The sequence below is a fragment of the Balaenoptera acutorostrata genome, chromosome 12 (genome assembly GCF_949987535.1).
Source record: "Balaenoptera acutorostrata chromosome 12, mBalAcu1.1, whole genome shotgun sequence".
Taxonomy (NCBI): domain Eukaryota; kingdom Metazoa; phylum Chordata; class Mammalia; order Artiodactyla; family Balaenopteridae; genus Balaenoptera; species Balaenoptera acutorostrata.
Window position 1 is genome coordinate 70,762,782 of NC_080075.1, and position 14,066 is coordinate 70,776,847.

The following is a 14,066-nucleotide window of genomic DNA, read 5'->3' on the forward strand; positions in this document are numbered from 1 at the left end:
ATTTTATGTTTTACTCTTGAGGAGTCACAAATCTTAATGGCATATTAAGGTTCTAAGACGTCCTGCAAGGAAAGAGCCTGTTTACTTTTGTTTAACTCAGTAATCCTCAAACTTACTTGATCCCAGAGCTTTCTCATACTACCTATTAACACCTTGTGGGGCTGGTATTCTGTGGAACATACCCTGGGGGATGGCACGGCATTATTCCATGACGCTGCACCTAGTGGCATGTGTCTGCACATTGCACTTCTTCTGTCCATATGCCAGCCCAATAAGCTTCTGTTGTTCTATAAGCCCCACATAATATGAATGGCATCATTATCAAGCAATAGCTTGTAATAATGATTTAATAGTTTAATTGCAATATAGACAGATAGCCAGAGGTGCCAGAACTGTGTGTGATTTATTGAGATGGAAATCTGTCCATTCATGCATTTGTTTATTTGTGTTCTCATGCAAAGAATATGATTAAGAGCCTTATGGCTCAGGATGGTGGACTGAGCACACATTTGTCTTCTTCTTTCCTGCAGTCCCACTAAAGCAATAATAAGGGATTCAACAGAGGAATAAATCCTGAATAGCAAACAGAACAGGAAGGGAACCATGAGTGAATTCTAGAGCACAAAGAGGAGATGGAAGCTGTTGATGGAGGAAATAAAGTGACCAAAGCTGGGAAAATGCTCCCTTTAGAGCAGAGGAGGGAGCCCATCTGCTGGGAGGCACCACGAGTACTGATAAGGGATCCTCTGAAGTAAAGGTGAGAGTCAGGAGGAAGGATGAGATTCCTCTGTGGTGTGGCTAACCCTTATTGTCTCTGCCCCCTTTTAACCCCATTTTCCCAGATGAAAACATAGCAGGATGCTTAACCATGAGGGAGAGAAACAGGGGGCTCTTCTCTAAAAATTCAAGTGGACTAGGGGAACTAGGGCTGCTAGTGGGAGTGTTCATGGTTCATGCAGAGTGTGACTGGTCCATGATGCTGGAGTTGGGGACCGGGCACTGCAGGGTGGCCGGCCCCCCACCAGCCATCAGGCCAATTCTGACATGGAAAGCAAGCACTGACTATGTGCAGAGAAGTTTCTATCCACACTCCTAGTTTCTCCTGTTTCTATATGAGGGGCTGATCCAGGACCACCCTACATATGAGAGCCCAGAAACATGAAAAAGAAACAGCAACAAAAAAAATTGACTCCAGAGGAAACAAAGATAAATTAGGTAATAGAAGTTAACTTGAGAGATAAATCTCTTCAGAAAGATTTAAGACTGAGAAGAGGGGAATGAAAATATCAGAGAAATAATAAAACAAATTTACCAGAGATGAAAGAAATGTGTTTTCTGATTGAAAGAGCCTACCAAAAGCTACTGCAGAATTTTTATAGAGATCCATTCCTAGATCCATTGTATTGAAATTTCAGCACCTCCGTGTTAAAGAAAGATCCTGAAGGCTTCCAAAGGGGGGTGGGGCGGAAAGCAGGTTGACTACAAAGAAATTAACAGTGAAACCAGCCTCAGACTTCACCTCAGTCACACAGTTGCTAGACAACACTAAAGCTAGGCCTTCAAATTTCTGAAGCACAATTTCTGATCTATAAACTATAGCCAGAAAATCTATTAACCAAGTATGAAAACAAAATAAAAATATTGCAGATATTCAAAGATTCGCCAAGAAGCTTTCCCCTGAGGAAATTTCCTGAGGATGGTGGGACTAATGGAAGAGCTCTAGTGAAAATGAATTCCAGAATAATAGCTGTACTGGAGGCCCAGAAAGCAACTGGTACAAATTAAAAACAGGGTGTCAACGTCTTCAAGAAGAAGGGAGAGATTTTTCAAGGAATGTGTAGAAGTGCTAGCGATATGGTGCAAAAGGCAAATAGAAAATAAATAAAAGAGAAAAGCAGTTAGAAATTTCTGAAAAAACAAAGTGCACAAGAGACTCCTGATTCAAATAAATATAAGGCAAATTATAATGTGCCACAATTTTGACAAGTGATGATGTAAGACAGAGAGAGAGAGAGAGAGAATGAATTTTCATTTACTCTTGATGTTAGAAACATTCTCTGTGGAGTGGGATGCATTACTGGACCTATAAAGACGTTTATAAATATAACCATTGTTCACTGCAGTGAAAAAAAAAATATATATATATAGTTTTCAGTATAAAAGCTCTGTTAATTGATTTTCAACATTTAGCATCAACCTATAAACAAAACACAAGAATTAATCATTCTTACACAACCCTGACAATATAGAGGAAAACATAGCTGCCTTGGGAGGTGGACGTGGAAAAATGCAGAAGAGCAGGAAGACTAATAGCATTATCTTCCAGGGAGGAGAGTCAGGTGATACTGTCTAAAGCTGATGGAACAAGTGATAAATTTGCCATGAAGAGTTAAAAAGGAAAGTACTAAAAAAGTAAAAAGGGATTAAAAAATAAAGAATTAGAAGGGAGATAGTATCGTTTTTTTTTACTGTACCATCAATGTTAAGGAGCCAAAATTGTTGCACCAACAAATAACTCTGTGATCATAATATCTAGAATCATGAAGGCAGCTGCCAAAAGAAATTAGAAGTCCTTAAAAATATTTTTGGGGCTTGGTGAGAGGAGCAGGATTTGGGGATAGTTTGGTTTTTTTTTTTAATTATTATTATGAGCTACTCTGAACTATTTGACTCCTCACCATATGTATAAATTACTTTCATTTTTAAAGTCATTGAGTGCCTGCTATATGGCAAGCATTGTGTTAAATACGAGACATTTAGAGGTGGTACCAGCCTTATAGCATCAGCATCTACAGAAACAAATGATGCTAGGACAAGAGCCCTTCCCAGGGAGGCATTCATGTGAATTGGAAGAGAGGAAGCAGGGCAGGGAATCACAGTTTACAGAATATTTGGCCAGTTGATTGAAACTGTTGGCATAGAAGCCTCAGAGAGGTGAATTAGGAGAAGAAGTCTTTAGGACTTAGGAGCTTGGAGATTTGACATGTTTCCTTTAGATTAATAATATTCTAGGCAGGCAGATAGAATTACTGACAATTTGGAGCTCTAAGCGTCCTCAGAGAGACTCTATCCAACCTTTTCATTTTACAAACAAAGGAACCTTGGTAGTGGCAGAGCCAGGGCTCAAATTCAGTCCTTCTGATTCCAAGTTTAGTGATAGATAAAAGGAGCTCCAGACTGAGACACCCCTCAAAGCTGGAAATCAATATTCCTCACATACCTACTAAGGGCCAGGCACTGTGCTGGCCACTCCATGCATGTAGTTTAATTTAATCTCCACGACAGCCATATGAGGGAGGCTATACCCATATTAAATCTGAGCAAACTAAGGCTTAAAGAGTTTAAATAATTTGTCTAAAGCCTAGAACTGGATAGAGATAGAGCCTGAATATGAAAGAGTCTGTCTGATCTCAATATTCATGCCCCTTGGTTTCTGGCTCATAATTTGAGCCCTGCTGGCTGGGATAAGAGCAACACATCCCTATGCCGGTGACCAGAGGTAAAAATAATAACCACTTCGTATTTAATCATTGAACACATCAACACAATCCAATAATAAGGAAACCATGATTGTGGCACCGTGTAAGCAGGGCTCTTTGATCTGCCTCTCCACCCCGCCACGGCGCACACTGGGGGAAGGTCTGTGAGCTGCCAGGCCATCCTTCTTAATTAGAAGGGACCCCAGGAGCCTTCCCATAGCCCCAAGCTATTCTGAGCAGAATAAACAGGAAACGGGGAAAGAGGGAGAGGAGAGATAAATTCTCACTGACTTTAAAAGAGTTATACTGACAATATCCCAAGGACCTTATGAAATGTATTTTTTCCTTTTATTTTCTTTTTTGGAAGTAGAGGAAAGCTGCTGATGAAGAGATAGCTCTCAACTATGGAGTTTCATTGAGAGTGAAAATACTTTAAGCTCAGTCCCTTATTGATAGTCCAGTTGCACAAAATAAAATTCATATAAACATTATCTCACATATTAGAACTGGAAAAGTAATCCATCTTCCAGTCAACTTTGAAAGAGTCTCATTATTGAGGTACTGAATCACAAGGACAGAATTTAAATGTGTTTCCACACCCAGGAGGGAGGAACGGTGGTACAGGATGAGCCCCAAAGCCCCAGCAACTTCAGCTTGATTTGCTCCTGCTGGGATCTTGAGTTTCACACGGGTGCGTGTGTGTGTGCGCGTTTGTGCACACACGCACGCACAAGCACACTTGCATGTAATCTTTCTGAGAAAAAGGGAAGCACCTCCTTTATTTTGCCCACATTCTTTCTTTTAGTAGCTAAAAAAACTGATTTCAATCCAACTTTCCACCAACTAAAAATACCAGAGTAGGGTCTCAGACCAAGACACAATTGTTGCTCCCTAATATGTGGCATGTGTGGCTTCATCTTAACCCCGAATGCACCCCCAATGTGTCTGCAGCAAGACTCTGCCCCCAGAGATGCTTCCAGGGCTCTCACTTGCTCTGAAAAGGTATACACTAGCCTAGAGTTAGAAGCCCTGGTAGGGTCCCAAAGTCTGTCCCTCACATAGCACCTTTCCTTACAAAGGTAACATACTAAACACATCACATTTGCATTTAGTCTCATCCTTGCCTAGTGTGAACTGGTGGTAGAGGATGAGGTTGGGTCAGTTTTGATCCCTCCTGCCCCCACCATACCAAATTAATCTTCCTGAAGCACCAACCTGATGATGTCCCTATCCCGCTCAAAAACCGTTTCTGGCTCCCTATTATCCACAAAGTAAAGTTGAACATCTTTAGCTGGGAATGAAATGTTCTCTGTGGTCTGGTCCACACTCACTGCCCTTGCTTATTTCCCAGCCTTCTCTTCACGTGCGCCACTCTGCAGCCAAATGCCACTACACATTTTCTACATTTCTGCCTTGACTCCTCTTCCTCTCAACTCTTGCACAGCTGTTTCTGCCAATATCCTTGTTTTTCTCTCCGTTTAAGACCTAGTTCAAAGGTCATCTCCTTTACGAGTCTTCCCAACTGAACCTAATGTCTCTTTCGTGGAGCCTCCCCAAGTGCTTTATCTCCATGTGTCTTATGACTCTATAACCTCTACTTTTGATTAAAGTTAGTGCAGACGTCTCATCACCCCTATGGGACCTCGAGTTCCTTGAAAGCCAGAACTGTGTCTGGCTCATGTCTGTGTCCCCAGGGCAGAGCCAGTGGTTGGATGTTTGCTCAAAGCAGGCATCCAGTAAATGAAATATGAGGGCAGAAAGGAGTAAGGAAGCCAGTGAACAAATGGATTTGGTCCAGTACCTATCTACCCGTCTTTCTCTCTTCCCATCCGTCTGGGCTCCTGAGATATACAACTTGCCCACAAGGCACCCTGGTCATATTTTAGGATAAAGAATACAGTGGGACAATGAGAAAGATACAAGGGAAAGAGCACTGGTTAGGAGTCCAGAGACCTGGAGTCTGGTCGGTCTCTGGACTTTCAAATTAAGACTGGGCAAGTCATTTCCTCATTCTGATCTCCAGTCTGCTTCTCTAGAAAAGCGAAGACATTACATTAGATCATCTTAAAGACCTTTCTTTTTTTTTTTTTCCAAAATTATAACTTTAATATCCAGAAATGAGAACTTTATATAAACTCATATAAAGTAGTTAGAATTGGCTGATAGCAACAAGACTTGACATGATCGTTGAAACAAGTAGAAAGTTGCTATTTTAGTTTGTAATAAATCATAGAAAAAGACAGTTTCTAGCACGGGCTCAGCAGTTGTACATTGTCAGTGTTTGTAAATGTATTAACTTTTTCCATATAGTCACAAGGTTGTTGCTACATATGAGCTGTCACAACCTCATTCAAGGCAGCAAGAAGGAAAAAGTGGTGGCAGTGACACCATCCATTCTGTAAAGAAAGGAAACTCTTCCCAAGACACGGCCAGTGGATCTCTGCTTACAAAACTCCTTGTTCAAAGCCAAGTTCACTCTTAACTGAAATGAAGGCTTGAGACATGAACATTTAATCAGACTTACAGTACCCAGTTGCCAAGAAAGAATAGTGAATTGGATGAGGAGTAGATAACCAAGAACATCAACAGCATTGATGTAGCCTCTTTATAAAAACAGTTTCACATCAAAGGATGATCCTTGCAGGGATAGAATTATTTAGGAGCACTTTTTAAAAAGTAACTAAAGGCAACCCCAATCTAAACAGTATCAGAAGCAATAGTTTACCTTATTAGAGACAAATTTTGGAAAGGCCCATAAGTTTAAATGAGTCATATTCCTACCTAAAACACTGAATTTGTTAATATGCATTTGTTTGTCTTAATTTACTTTGTTTGAATAATGTTTATATAACTTCTATGTTTTCAAGGCAAAACTGGGATAGAGGAGGACGAAAACATTTAAAAGTACCTCCAACTCCTTCTGGTCCCATTTCCTATTTTCATCTATTAATAATCCCACATAGTTTTCACTATTTAAAGTCTTTTCTAATTCTGAGTCTTTAATTCTAATTCCTTTCTTTTACCTCTGTGCCTGTGACAAGAATGTCTCCCCCATGGTAAAACAGGATAATAATATAAGTTATTTACTGAGGGTTGTAGAGCACTTTTCAAAGGCCCATAGGCCATGCTGAAACTTCCCAATAATTACAGAGGGTTCAGTTTCCAGTACTGACCCAAGTCCCTGATTCAACTCAGAAACAGTCTTGTGCTGACCTCATCCTGATTGTAACTAGAAGTCATATTTATCAACTTCCAGAATATTGCAACTCTCCAAATTCCTGACACAATATGTGTCCTTGGAAACGCTTTGCTTCTGGTAAGAATCCCCTTCTTTCATCTGCATCATTCTTTATTGTAGGCTGCTAGTTCCTTTGCCTACTCGGTAAATTGGGTTATCTGCAGAAGGAGACTAATTCAAAGCGCTGGGGGGTGATTAAAGAAGGCTGAGCACCTGTTAGCTGGTTTCTACAGGAGTTGGGGATCTTGTGGGACTAGGCTTTCACTGCAAAAGGAGCAGCATCTAAAGGTCCAAAACTTCAATGCAGAGTGTAGCAAGTAAAATTAATGCATCAGGAGGAATACCAGGAACAATAAAATGGTGCCGTGCGTTTATGCTGACAGTAATCCCCATGAATACAAGGTTCTTGCAGGTCTCTTGGACTGTGCTACTGGAGTTAGGGTTGGCTTGCCCCAGGGGGAAACTCTACAGGCATGGCACCAGGAGGGATTTGTAGGGCTCTCTTTGCGGAGACCAGTTGCAAATACATATGATCCATAGACTCAGGCACTGAAATGAATCTTAAGAGATTATTGACTTCAGCCAACCCTTCCCACCCCATTTTATAAACGAGGAAACTGAAACCAGAGAAAGTTAATGCTTTGCCCAAGATCACTTAGCTAGAAAGCAAAGGAGTGGGAGCCATGATCTTAGCTACATAACAAGTAACCCAAATAAGCCACCCACCTCTCAGAGAAAACCTTGAACTGGTCATAACTATTTGGGAGCCTAGAGCCAACCCATACATTCCTGGGAAACTCTGAATTGTCCAACAGATGTCACTTGAGTCTGAAGTTGGCTTGAGTGTGGTATGGAGAACTCAGGTCAGCTCTTATTTAAACTGTGACCCATAGCGTGGCCTGAGATACCCCAGAGTGTCCTGGTTTGTGAGGTGTGGAGATATGCTACATGGATGTTTATAGGATGGAACTGATGTCCTGGCTCCACTCTGGGAACGTGTACGGAGGGAGGGACTCTCTTTAGGCTGTCCTCCTCCACCAAGAACATCTTAGCACTTGGGTTGAGTTTCTGACTCTCATCACTCTTTGGGAATTAAATAATCTGTCCTAGTCTTCTGTTTCTTATGGGACTTTGTTAACTGTGCCTACTGGCTGGGAAAGAATCTGTGAGTTGTCATCTCTAACTTAGAAGACAGTCAAAATCAAATAATTGATTATTTTATAAGGGTGCTTCCTCTCTACCTAAAACTGGGTAATGTGCTCTCCATGCTTACCTCACACAATCCTCACAACCATTGAAGTAGATGTTTTCATTCCCATTTTACAGATGAGGGACCTGAGTCTCAAGAACATAGAGCTAGTAAGTAGGGGAGCTAAGGTGAGAACCTTGATCTGCCTGATGATAAAGCCCAAGTTCCAGGTCACCATCCTCTTGCCTCAGGCTTTGCTTTTTACAAAGACAACCTAAGAGAGGGGGAAGAGGGCTAGGTGTGTGTAAGGAAGGTGAGAAAGGCCTCCAGCATCGCTGACTCTGAAGCCGTTGGTCTCTAAATCCCGCCACAGAGCTGATGCTGGGCCTCCCTTCTGGACACACTGCAGAGTCACTTTCCCTGTCTCTTGGCAGGTGCCTTCCTCCTCCTCAACACGTCGATGACCTCCAAGCACACCATCCTGAGTCCGTGGATGAGGAGCAGCAGCGAGCACTGCAGGCTGGCCGTCTCGGTGCACAGGCACCTGCAACCCTCCGGGAGGTACGTCGCCCAGCTGCTGCCCCACAATGAGGCTGGAAGAGAGATCCCCCTGGTACCCACTCCAGGAAAGCATGGGTAAGTCCTTCCCCATGTCCAAAATCCATTATGTAAATGGAGGTTTGGCTTTTAGCTACAAATTTCCAGAACACCCTGGAAATTTGACATCTACTTAATTGACATCTATTTAAAACTCACAATTGTCCTTTAATGGGTAGGGTCCGGACTGAGCCATTACTGCTAATATTCCCTGCATGGTGTCTTGGGCACTGATGTGTGGGGTCCTCTGGCTGCCCAGGCTGACGGTCCTTCCAGAGGCCAGAGGACCAGCTGGCAGAGTGGACATTTAATGAGTGGGTATTAAAGATACTCATTTCCCAAAGTCCAGATGGAGCCAAGAAGGAAACAGCCAAGGGGAGTGTTAAAAGGCCAATATGAAAGTAATTTAATATGCTGGAAACTGGGTTTTACCAGAAGAAATTTGGCAGGCAGGGAAAGAGCAAACAATTGTGGCTGCCCAAGCAGGTCCTACAGCAGTGTGGGACACCACAGCAGAATAGGTCAGGGATGCCACACGGCATCAGTTCAGGAGAGGAACATGATTCGTTCTAGAACCTCTAAGGCTTACACAACATTGAAGTCATACCCAATACCCATGTCAGTGAACTTAAGCTTCCTGGACACACTCACATGCTTCCTCAGTGACCCATCAGGCCTCTAGAAATAGTGACACTGGAAAGCAAACCTGGACAAGGGAATCTCTGTGCCTGCCTTTTTTCTCATTCCATAAGACTTCAGTTTTGAGGGGTCCCTGCTCTGATAATCAACAAGAGTGAGAGATCCTTCTTTGTGGCGTGTTTGCTAGAGAAAGACCTCAAATTTTTCCCTCTAAGAAAATACGTTTCAGAAAGCCTCCATCTGAAAAAAAAAAAAAAAAAAAGAAAGCCTCCATCTGAACAATGATGTTACCCATCTCCATGGTGTGCTGGGTCAGTGGGGAGATCCTGCCTACTGCAATTCCAATAAAGCTATATGGCCTCCTTGCTCATTTCTTGAAAGTCTCCACCCCACTCTTCTGCTACTGGCCCATCTGTATTTATGTGTGTTTCAAAGAACTACAAGCTGCTACAATCCCAGCAGGAATGAAATCTTGGCTTCAAAAAGGTGTTCTCCTCATACCTAAACTCATATCTATCTTCTTGCCTCTGAAATGTCTCGTTGGACTGGCTGGGAGGGGCCCAGCCACCAATTGTGTCTGTTCACCAGAAATCAGGAATGTCGGGTGTGTGAGCTGCCCACTGTTAGGGATGAGCCATCTTCTGATGGCCAAGCCTTCCTCCAGCATAGCCTCCTTTTCTTGTGAGAAGCCCCAGATGGCAAGGTCTCCCATCCATGGGTGGGGATGGCGGTGGCCTCGGCTGCAGTGCCATCCTGTATGTGTTTGCCCAGCCCCATGAGCTGTTTGTTTTGACTTCCGCTCAACATTCCTGCCCTACCAAGCCTGGCAGAGACCAGAGAGTGCTGCCTGGGGCTGCTGGGACTTCAGGCAATCAATCTGTTGAGATGCTAGGTAGCAGGTAGGGAGACATTGATGTCACAGGTGGACGTGGAGTTCGGGGTCTCCCTGAAATGCAGGCTGAGAATGTGCATGTGTGTGAGGGGACAAGTGCTGCAGGATTTCAGCACTTCCTAAGTAGCAGGGCCTGGTCCCTGTCTAGCATCCTCAGGAAAACGGTAGCTCCTTGGTGTGACGGGCCATGGGGGCTTGCTAAGAGCTTTCCCCTCTTTATCTTCCTGTGCTCATAACTACCAACTGAGTTCCCATTAACAAACAGGAAAACTGAGGCAGAGAGAGGAGGTAGGCAGCCTATTTATAGTTGCCTTAACTGGACCCCTTTCCTCATTTGGGCTGTTTTTGGGAAACCCATAGCCTCTCAGCAGGAATTCAGGCGGTAAAGGATGGGGTTGGGAAAGAGGAAATGGAAGATGAAGGAACCTTGCAAAAAGAGCTGATCTAGATTCTCTGAAGAACCAGGGAGCACGTGATGGCAGCCTTTCCTCCACATGTGGTGAGAACAAGGAGACCAAGACTGCGCGGTGCAGGAGGCTGTGAGCTTCCCCTGAGGCTGCCCTGGCTGCCAGTCTCCGTGTCCACCCTGCTGGCCAATGCATTTTCTTCCCAGCGTGACTGTTCCGTCACCAGGATCGGTCTGCCCCCTGGAGGGTGGGAGCTGAGGCAGGAGAAAGGGAGCAGGGGTGCTGGGCAAGCCCACTGACCTGATGGCCTTGCTAGGGCTGCCCTACATCTTCAGGGGCTTTGCCTCAGGCCAGGCTCTGTGCGCCTTGTGCCGAGATGTTCTCCCCTCGCCCTGGCAGGGCCGTCGTGGAGTCTGGTGATGAGCAAGAGTGATTCCAGTTTAAATTAAAGATGCCTGAGCTAGCCTCCCCACTAACAAGGTCAGCGTGGTGAGGGTGCAAGGGGGCAGCTGAAGGGCTGACCCGTAGACTGCTTTGCTGCATGGAGGAGCTCTGCTGCCTGGGCCTGGCAAGCTGCAGGTCACAGGCACTTGTCCAGCAACTCAGAGAGCTCTGGCTATTCATGTCGGCTTGGATCTGAGTTGCTCAGCCTCGGTACTATTGACATCTAGGGCCAGACAATTCTTTTTGTGGGCACTGTACTGAGCATGGTCCTCGGCTTCCCAGGCCTCTACCCACTAGATGCCAGTAGCACCTCCCGTGGTTGTGACAACAAAAATGTTTCCAGACATTGCCAAATGTTTCCTGGGGAGCAAAATTGCCCCACTGAGACCACTGAAATAAATAGTGCATTTTAGAGCGGGGAGGAGCCCTGGGATTTACCCGGTTCAACGGTGTCAGTTCACAGGTGTGGGAACTAAGGCCAGGAGAGGTAAGGGACTTTGCTCCCTGTCACATGATGAGTGTCAGTATTGGGAGGCAAGTGTCTTGAGCCCTACACTCATGTGTACGTGCCAGCCACTGTACCAGGTACTGGGTTTCACAGACACATAAGGCCCATCCCTACCCTATAACAATAATACCCTATAACAATAGTAATTGTTATTACCATTATAATAGTAATAACTATTGTTAACATGAATTACACACTTCCTAGATGTGCTAGCCAATCACTGCTGTGCACTTTACATGCCTTTTCTTATTTAATACTCAACAACACAATGAAGCAGGTACTGTTATTATCTTCCATTTCACAGATGAAGAAATCCAGTGAAGCCAAATAACTTGCCCAAGGTCACTGGCTAGACAGGGAGGAGGGGGTCTGAACCTAACCAGCCTGATGTCAGACTATTTTTACCCATTGCTGGAAGAGCTCAACTGGACCACAGTAGTGCAGCAGAAAAATTATTATGCTCTTGAGTCTAAGTCCTATTTCACTATTCAATCGTCAGTTCAATGAACAATCATTTATTGGGTATTTTGTATTTGTTAGGACCATAGAGGTGATAAGGATACAGAAGGCCAGCCTTTGATGGTTCATGAAAGGATATTCCATGAATGAGCTCTATGACCTGAGGCAAATTCCATCCCCACCTAAGCCTTGGTTTCCCCATCTGTAAAGTGGGGATGATGATGCTGGCCCAGCTCACACGGTCATGTGGGGTCATGTGGGGTCAGGTGGGGTCAGTGCAGTTAAGGATGTGAAGGGTTTTGCACACTCTGAGCAGGATGCAAATGTAAGAGGCCATTACTTAATACCCTCATCTGCTCTGCTCTGCTCTGCTTACAATTGGGGATCACAAAGGATTGAGACTCGTCTGCTCTCTGATTATGGAGTCAGTGTCAGACTCAAGAATCTGTTGGTTTTGAGGTCCTTGGCAGTTTGCTCCGCTGGAAGCTCATCCCTTTAATATCAGAGATGACCCCAGCAGCCCAGTGATCAGCGTGGCGAGGGGGACGTGGTGAAATCTTGGCGGTGATAAGAGTGGTGACTACAGATGGCTTCCTCTCAGCGCAGAACATGGTGGTGCGGGGACCACTACTGGGAAAACAACATTCGGCATTTGCAGTGACAAGGAAGGAAGCTGTCACAGCAAAGTCGGCTGCGGAGAGCCTGACTCGGAGGGAAGACAAGTCAGAGGCCACCAAGTCCCCAGGAAACCGCTAAGTCGTGAGCACTCGGTGCAGCCGCCTGCGTGGAGGCACTGGAGGCTGGGGAGGCTGCTGGGGAACCCCAGCACTGCCCCCCGCCTCATCGCCTGGAAGGCCGCGGCAGCGTGCGTGGCATCTAAATGATTCAGAGCGCGAGCGCCTCAGTCTGCCAAGGCGGCCTGGCTCGGCCCGGGGCCTCCCAGGGGACAGCCGACGACGCGTGCCTGGCCTGCTCGTCTGCCCGGCCAGAACGGCCACAGAAGCAAGGAAGCAGAGAAATGGGCTGTCAGACAGCCAGCCCCGCTGGCCACAGAATCCAGCAGGCAGAGGACATCTTAACTCTGAATTAGAGGCCACGAAGTTCCATGAATTGAATGAATATAATAATGCCTATTTAATATGATGAGTCGTGAAATGGCATGAGGAAGATGGCTCACATTGTGCCCAACTGTAGTAGATACTTAATACATGCTAGATCCTTCTCAGTTCATAATTCATTTAACTCCCATGGATGGAGCGCCACCGTGTAATAGGTGCTAGGAACACACAGCCGGAGATGACACAGGCACGGCTTTCAAGGAGCATCCAGTCCAGTAAGGGAGAAACAAGTAAAAACATCTGCTTATGCAGGTGTTTTTAAATTAGGGCCCAGAAATCTTAAGAGGCTGAGCTAAGATCACTGGCCAGCAAAGCCAGCACGGGCGGCCCAGCTCCTGCTTCTGCCTCCGGCACGTCCCTGCCTTTCAGCTGAAAGCTGTTTTAGAAAGAGCAGTCGGCAGCAGTTGGCAGTGTGAAATCAGCGCCTTCCTGGACCCAAGAACACAAGCACAAGGGCTGGCGGTGTCTCAGGCTGTAAGAGCGACTCTCCAAGCCTCCATCCAGGACATCGTCACGAGTCTTCCTTCCTCTTCACGCACACAGTTTCTCCTGCAGCCTCGGGTGTCTGGGGACTTTATTACATGTGACCAGAACTACACAGTGTGTGGAGGGAAGAATGAGACACTGAGGGGATAGAAGTTGCCAATCTTTTGAATGACTAATGCTTGAAAAGATGTTTTAAACCTAAAGGATTTGGTGATACCCGGGCTTGAGCCAAGATAAGCGATCAGGGCCTTTTCACAGCACAAACAAGGCTCATTCCAGTGGGTAGCAGAGAAACAAGATTTTTCATGGCATGAAGCTTCACCTTTCTGTGGGAGCTTAACCCCTACACTCAGAGGAGACTTGAGTTCCATCTGTCCAGTTGATTTCCTGATGTGAGAAGCCAGGCCTAGAGGCCTGATGAGGTATGATGAAGGTCAAAGTGCAGGCTCCTGGCAAAGCCAGGACTCACACCCATGTTGGACCCCAGAGCCCAGCCCTCCTGTGCTCTTGTTTGTCTCCCAGCTGAATAGTTGCATCAAGAAATTCTCAAATTCATTGCCCTTAGATTAAAAACTGCAGCTCCGGGGCTTCCCTGGTGGCGCAGTGGTTG

General features: G+C 45.3%; 2 protein-coding genes across 2 annotated transcripts in view; both read left to right on the plus strand.

Moving 5' to 3' along the window:
* ALK (ALK receptor tyrosine kinase) overlaps positions 1-14,066 on the plus strand; it is a 726,132-nt gene that overhangs the window by 389,191 nt on the left and 322,875 nt on the right. Inside the window, exon 5 of the mRNA XM_057557895.1 lies at positions 8,341-8,542. Within this exon, the coding sequence (XP_057413878.1) occupies positions 8,341-8,542 (202 nt within the window). The remainder of the gene's footprint in view (positions 1-8,340; positions 8,543-14,066) is intronic.
* The window catches only part of LOC130709427 (homeobox protein Mohawk-like), a 30,761-nt gene continuing 29,427 nt past the window's right edge, over positions 12,733-14,066 (plus strand). The window contains exons 1-2 of the mRNA XM_057558653.1: positions 12,733-12,915; positions 13,340-13,572. Coding sequence (XP_057414636.1) covers positions 12,733-12,915; positions 13,340-13,572 — 416 coding nt within the window. The remainder of the gene's footprint in view (positions 12,916-13,339; positions 13,573-14,066) is intronic.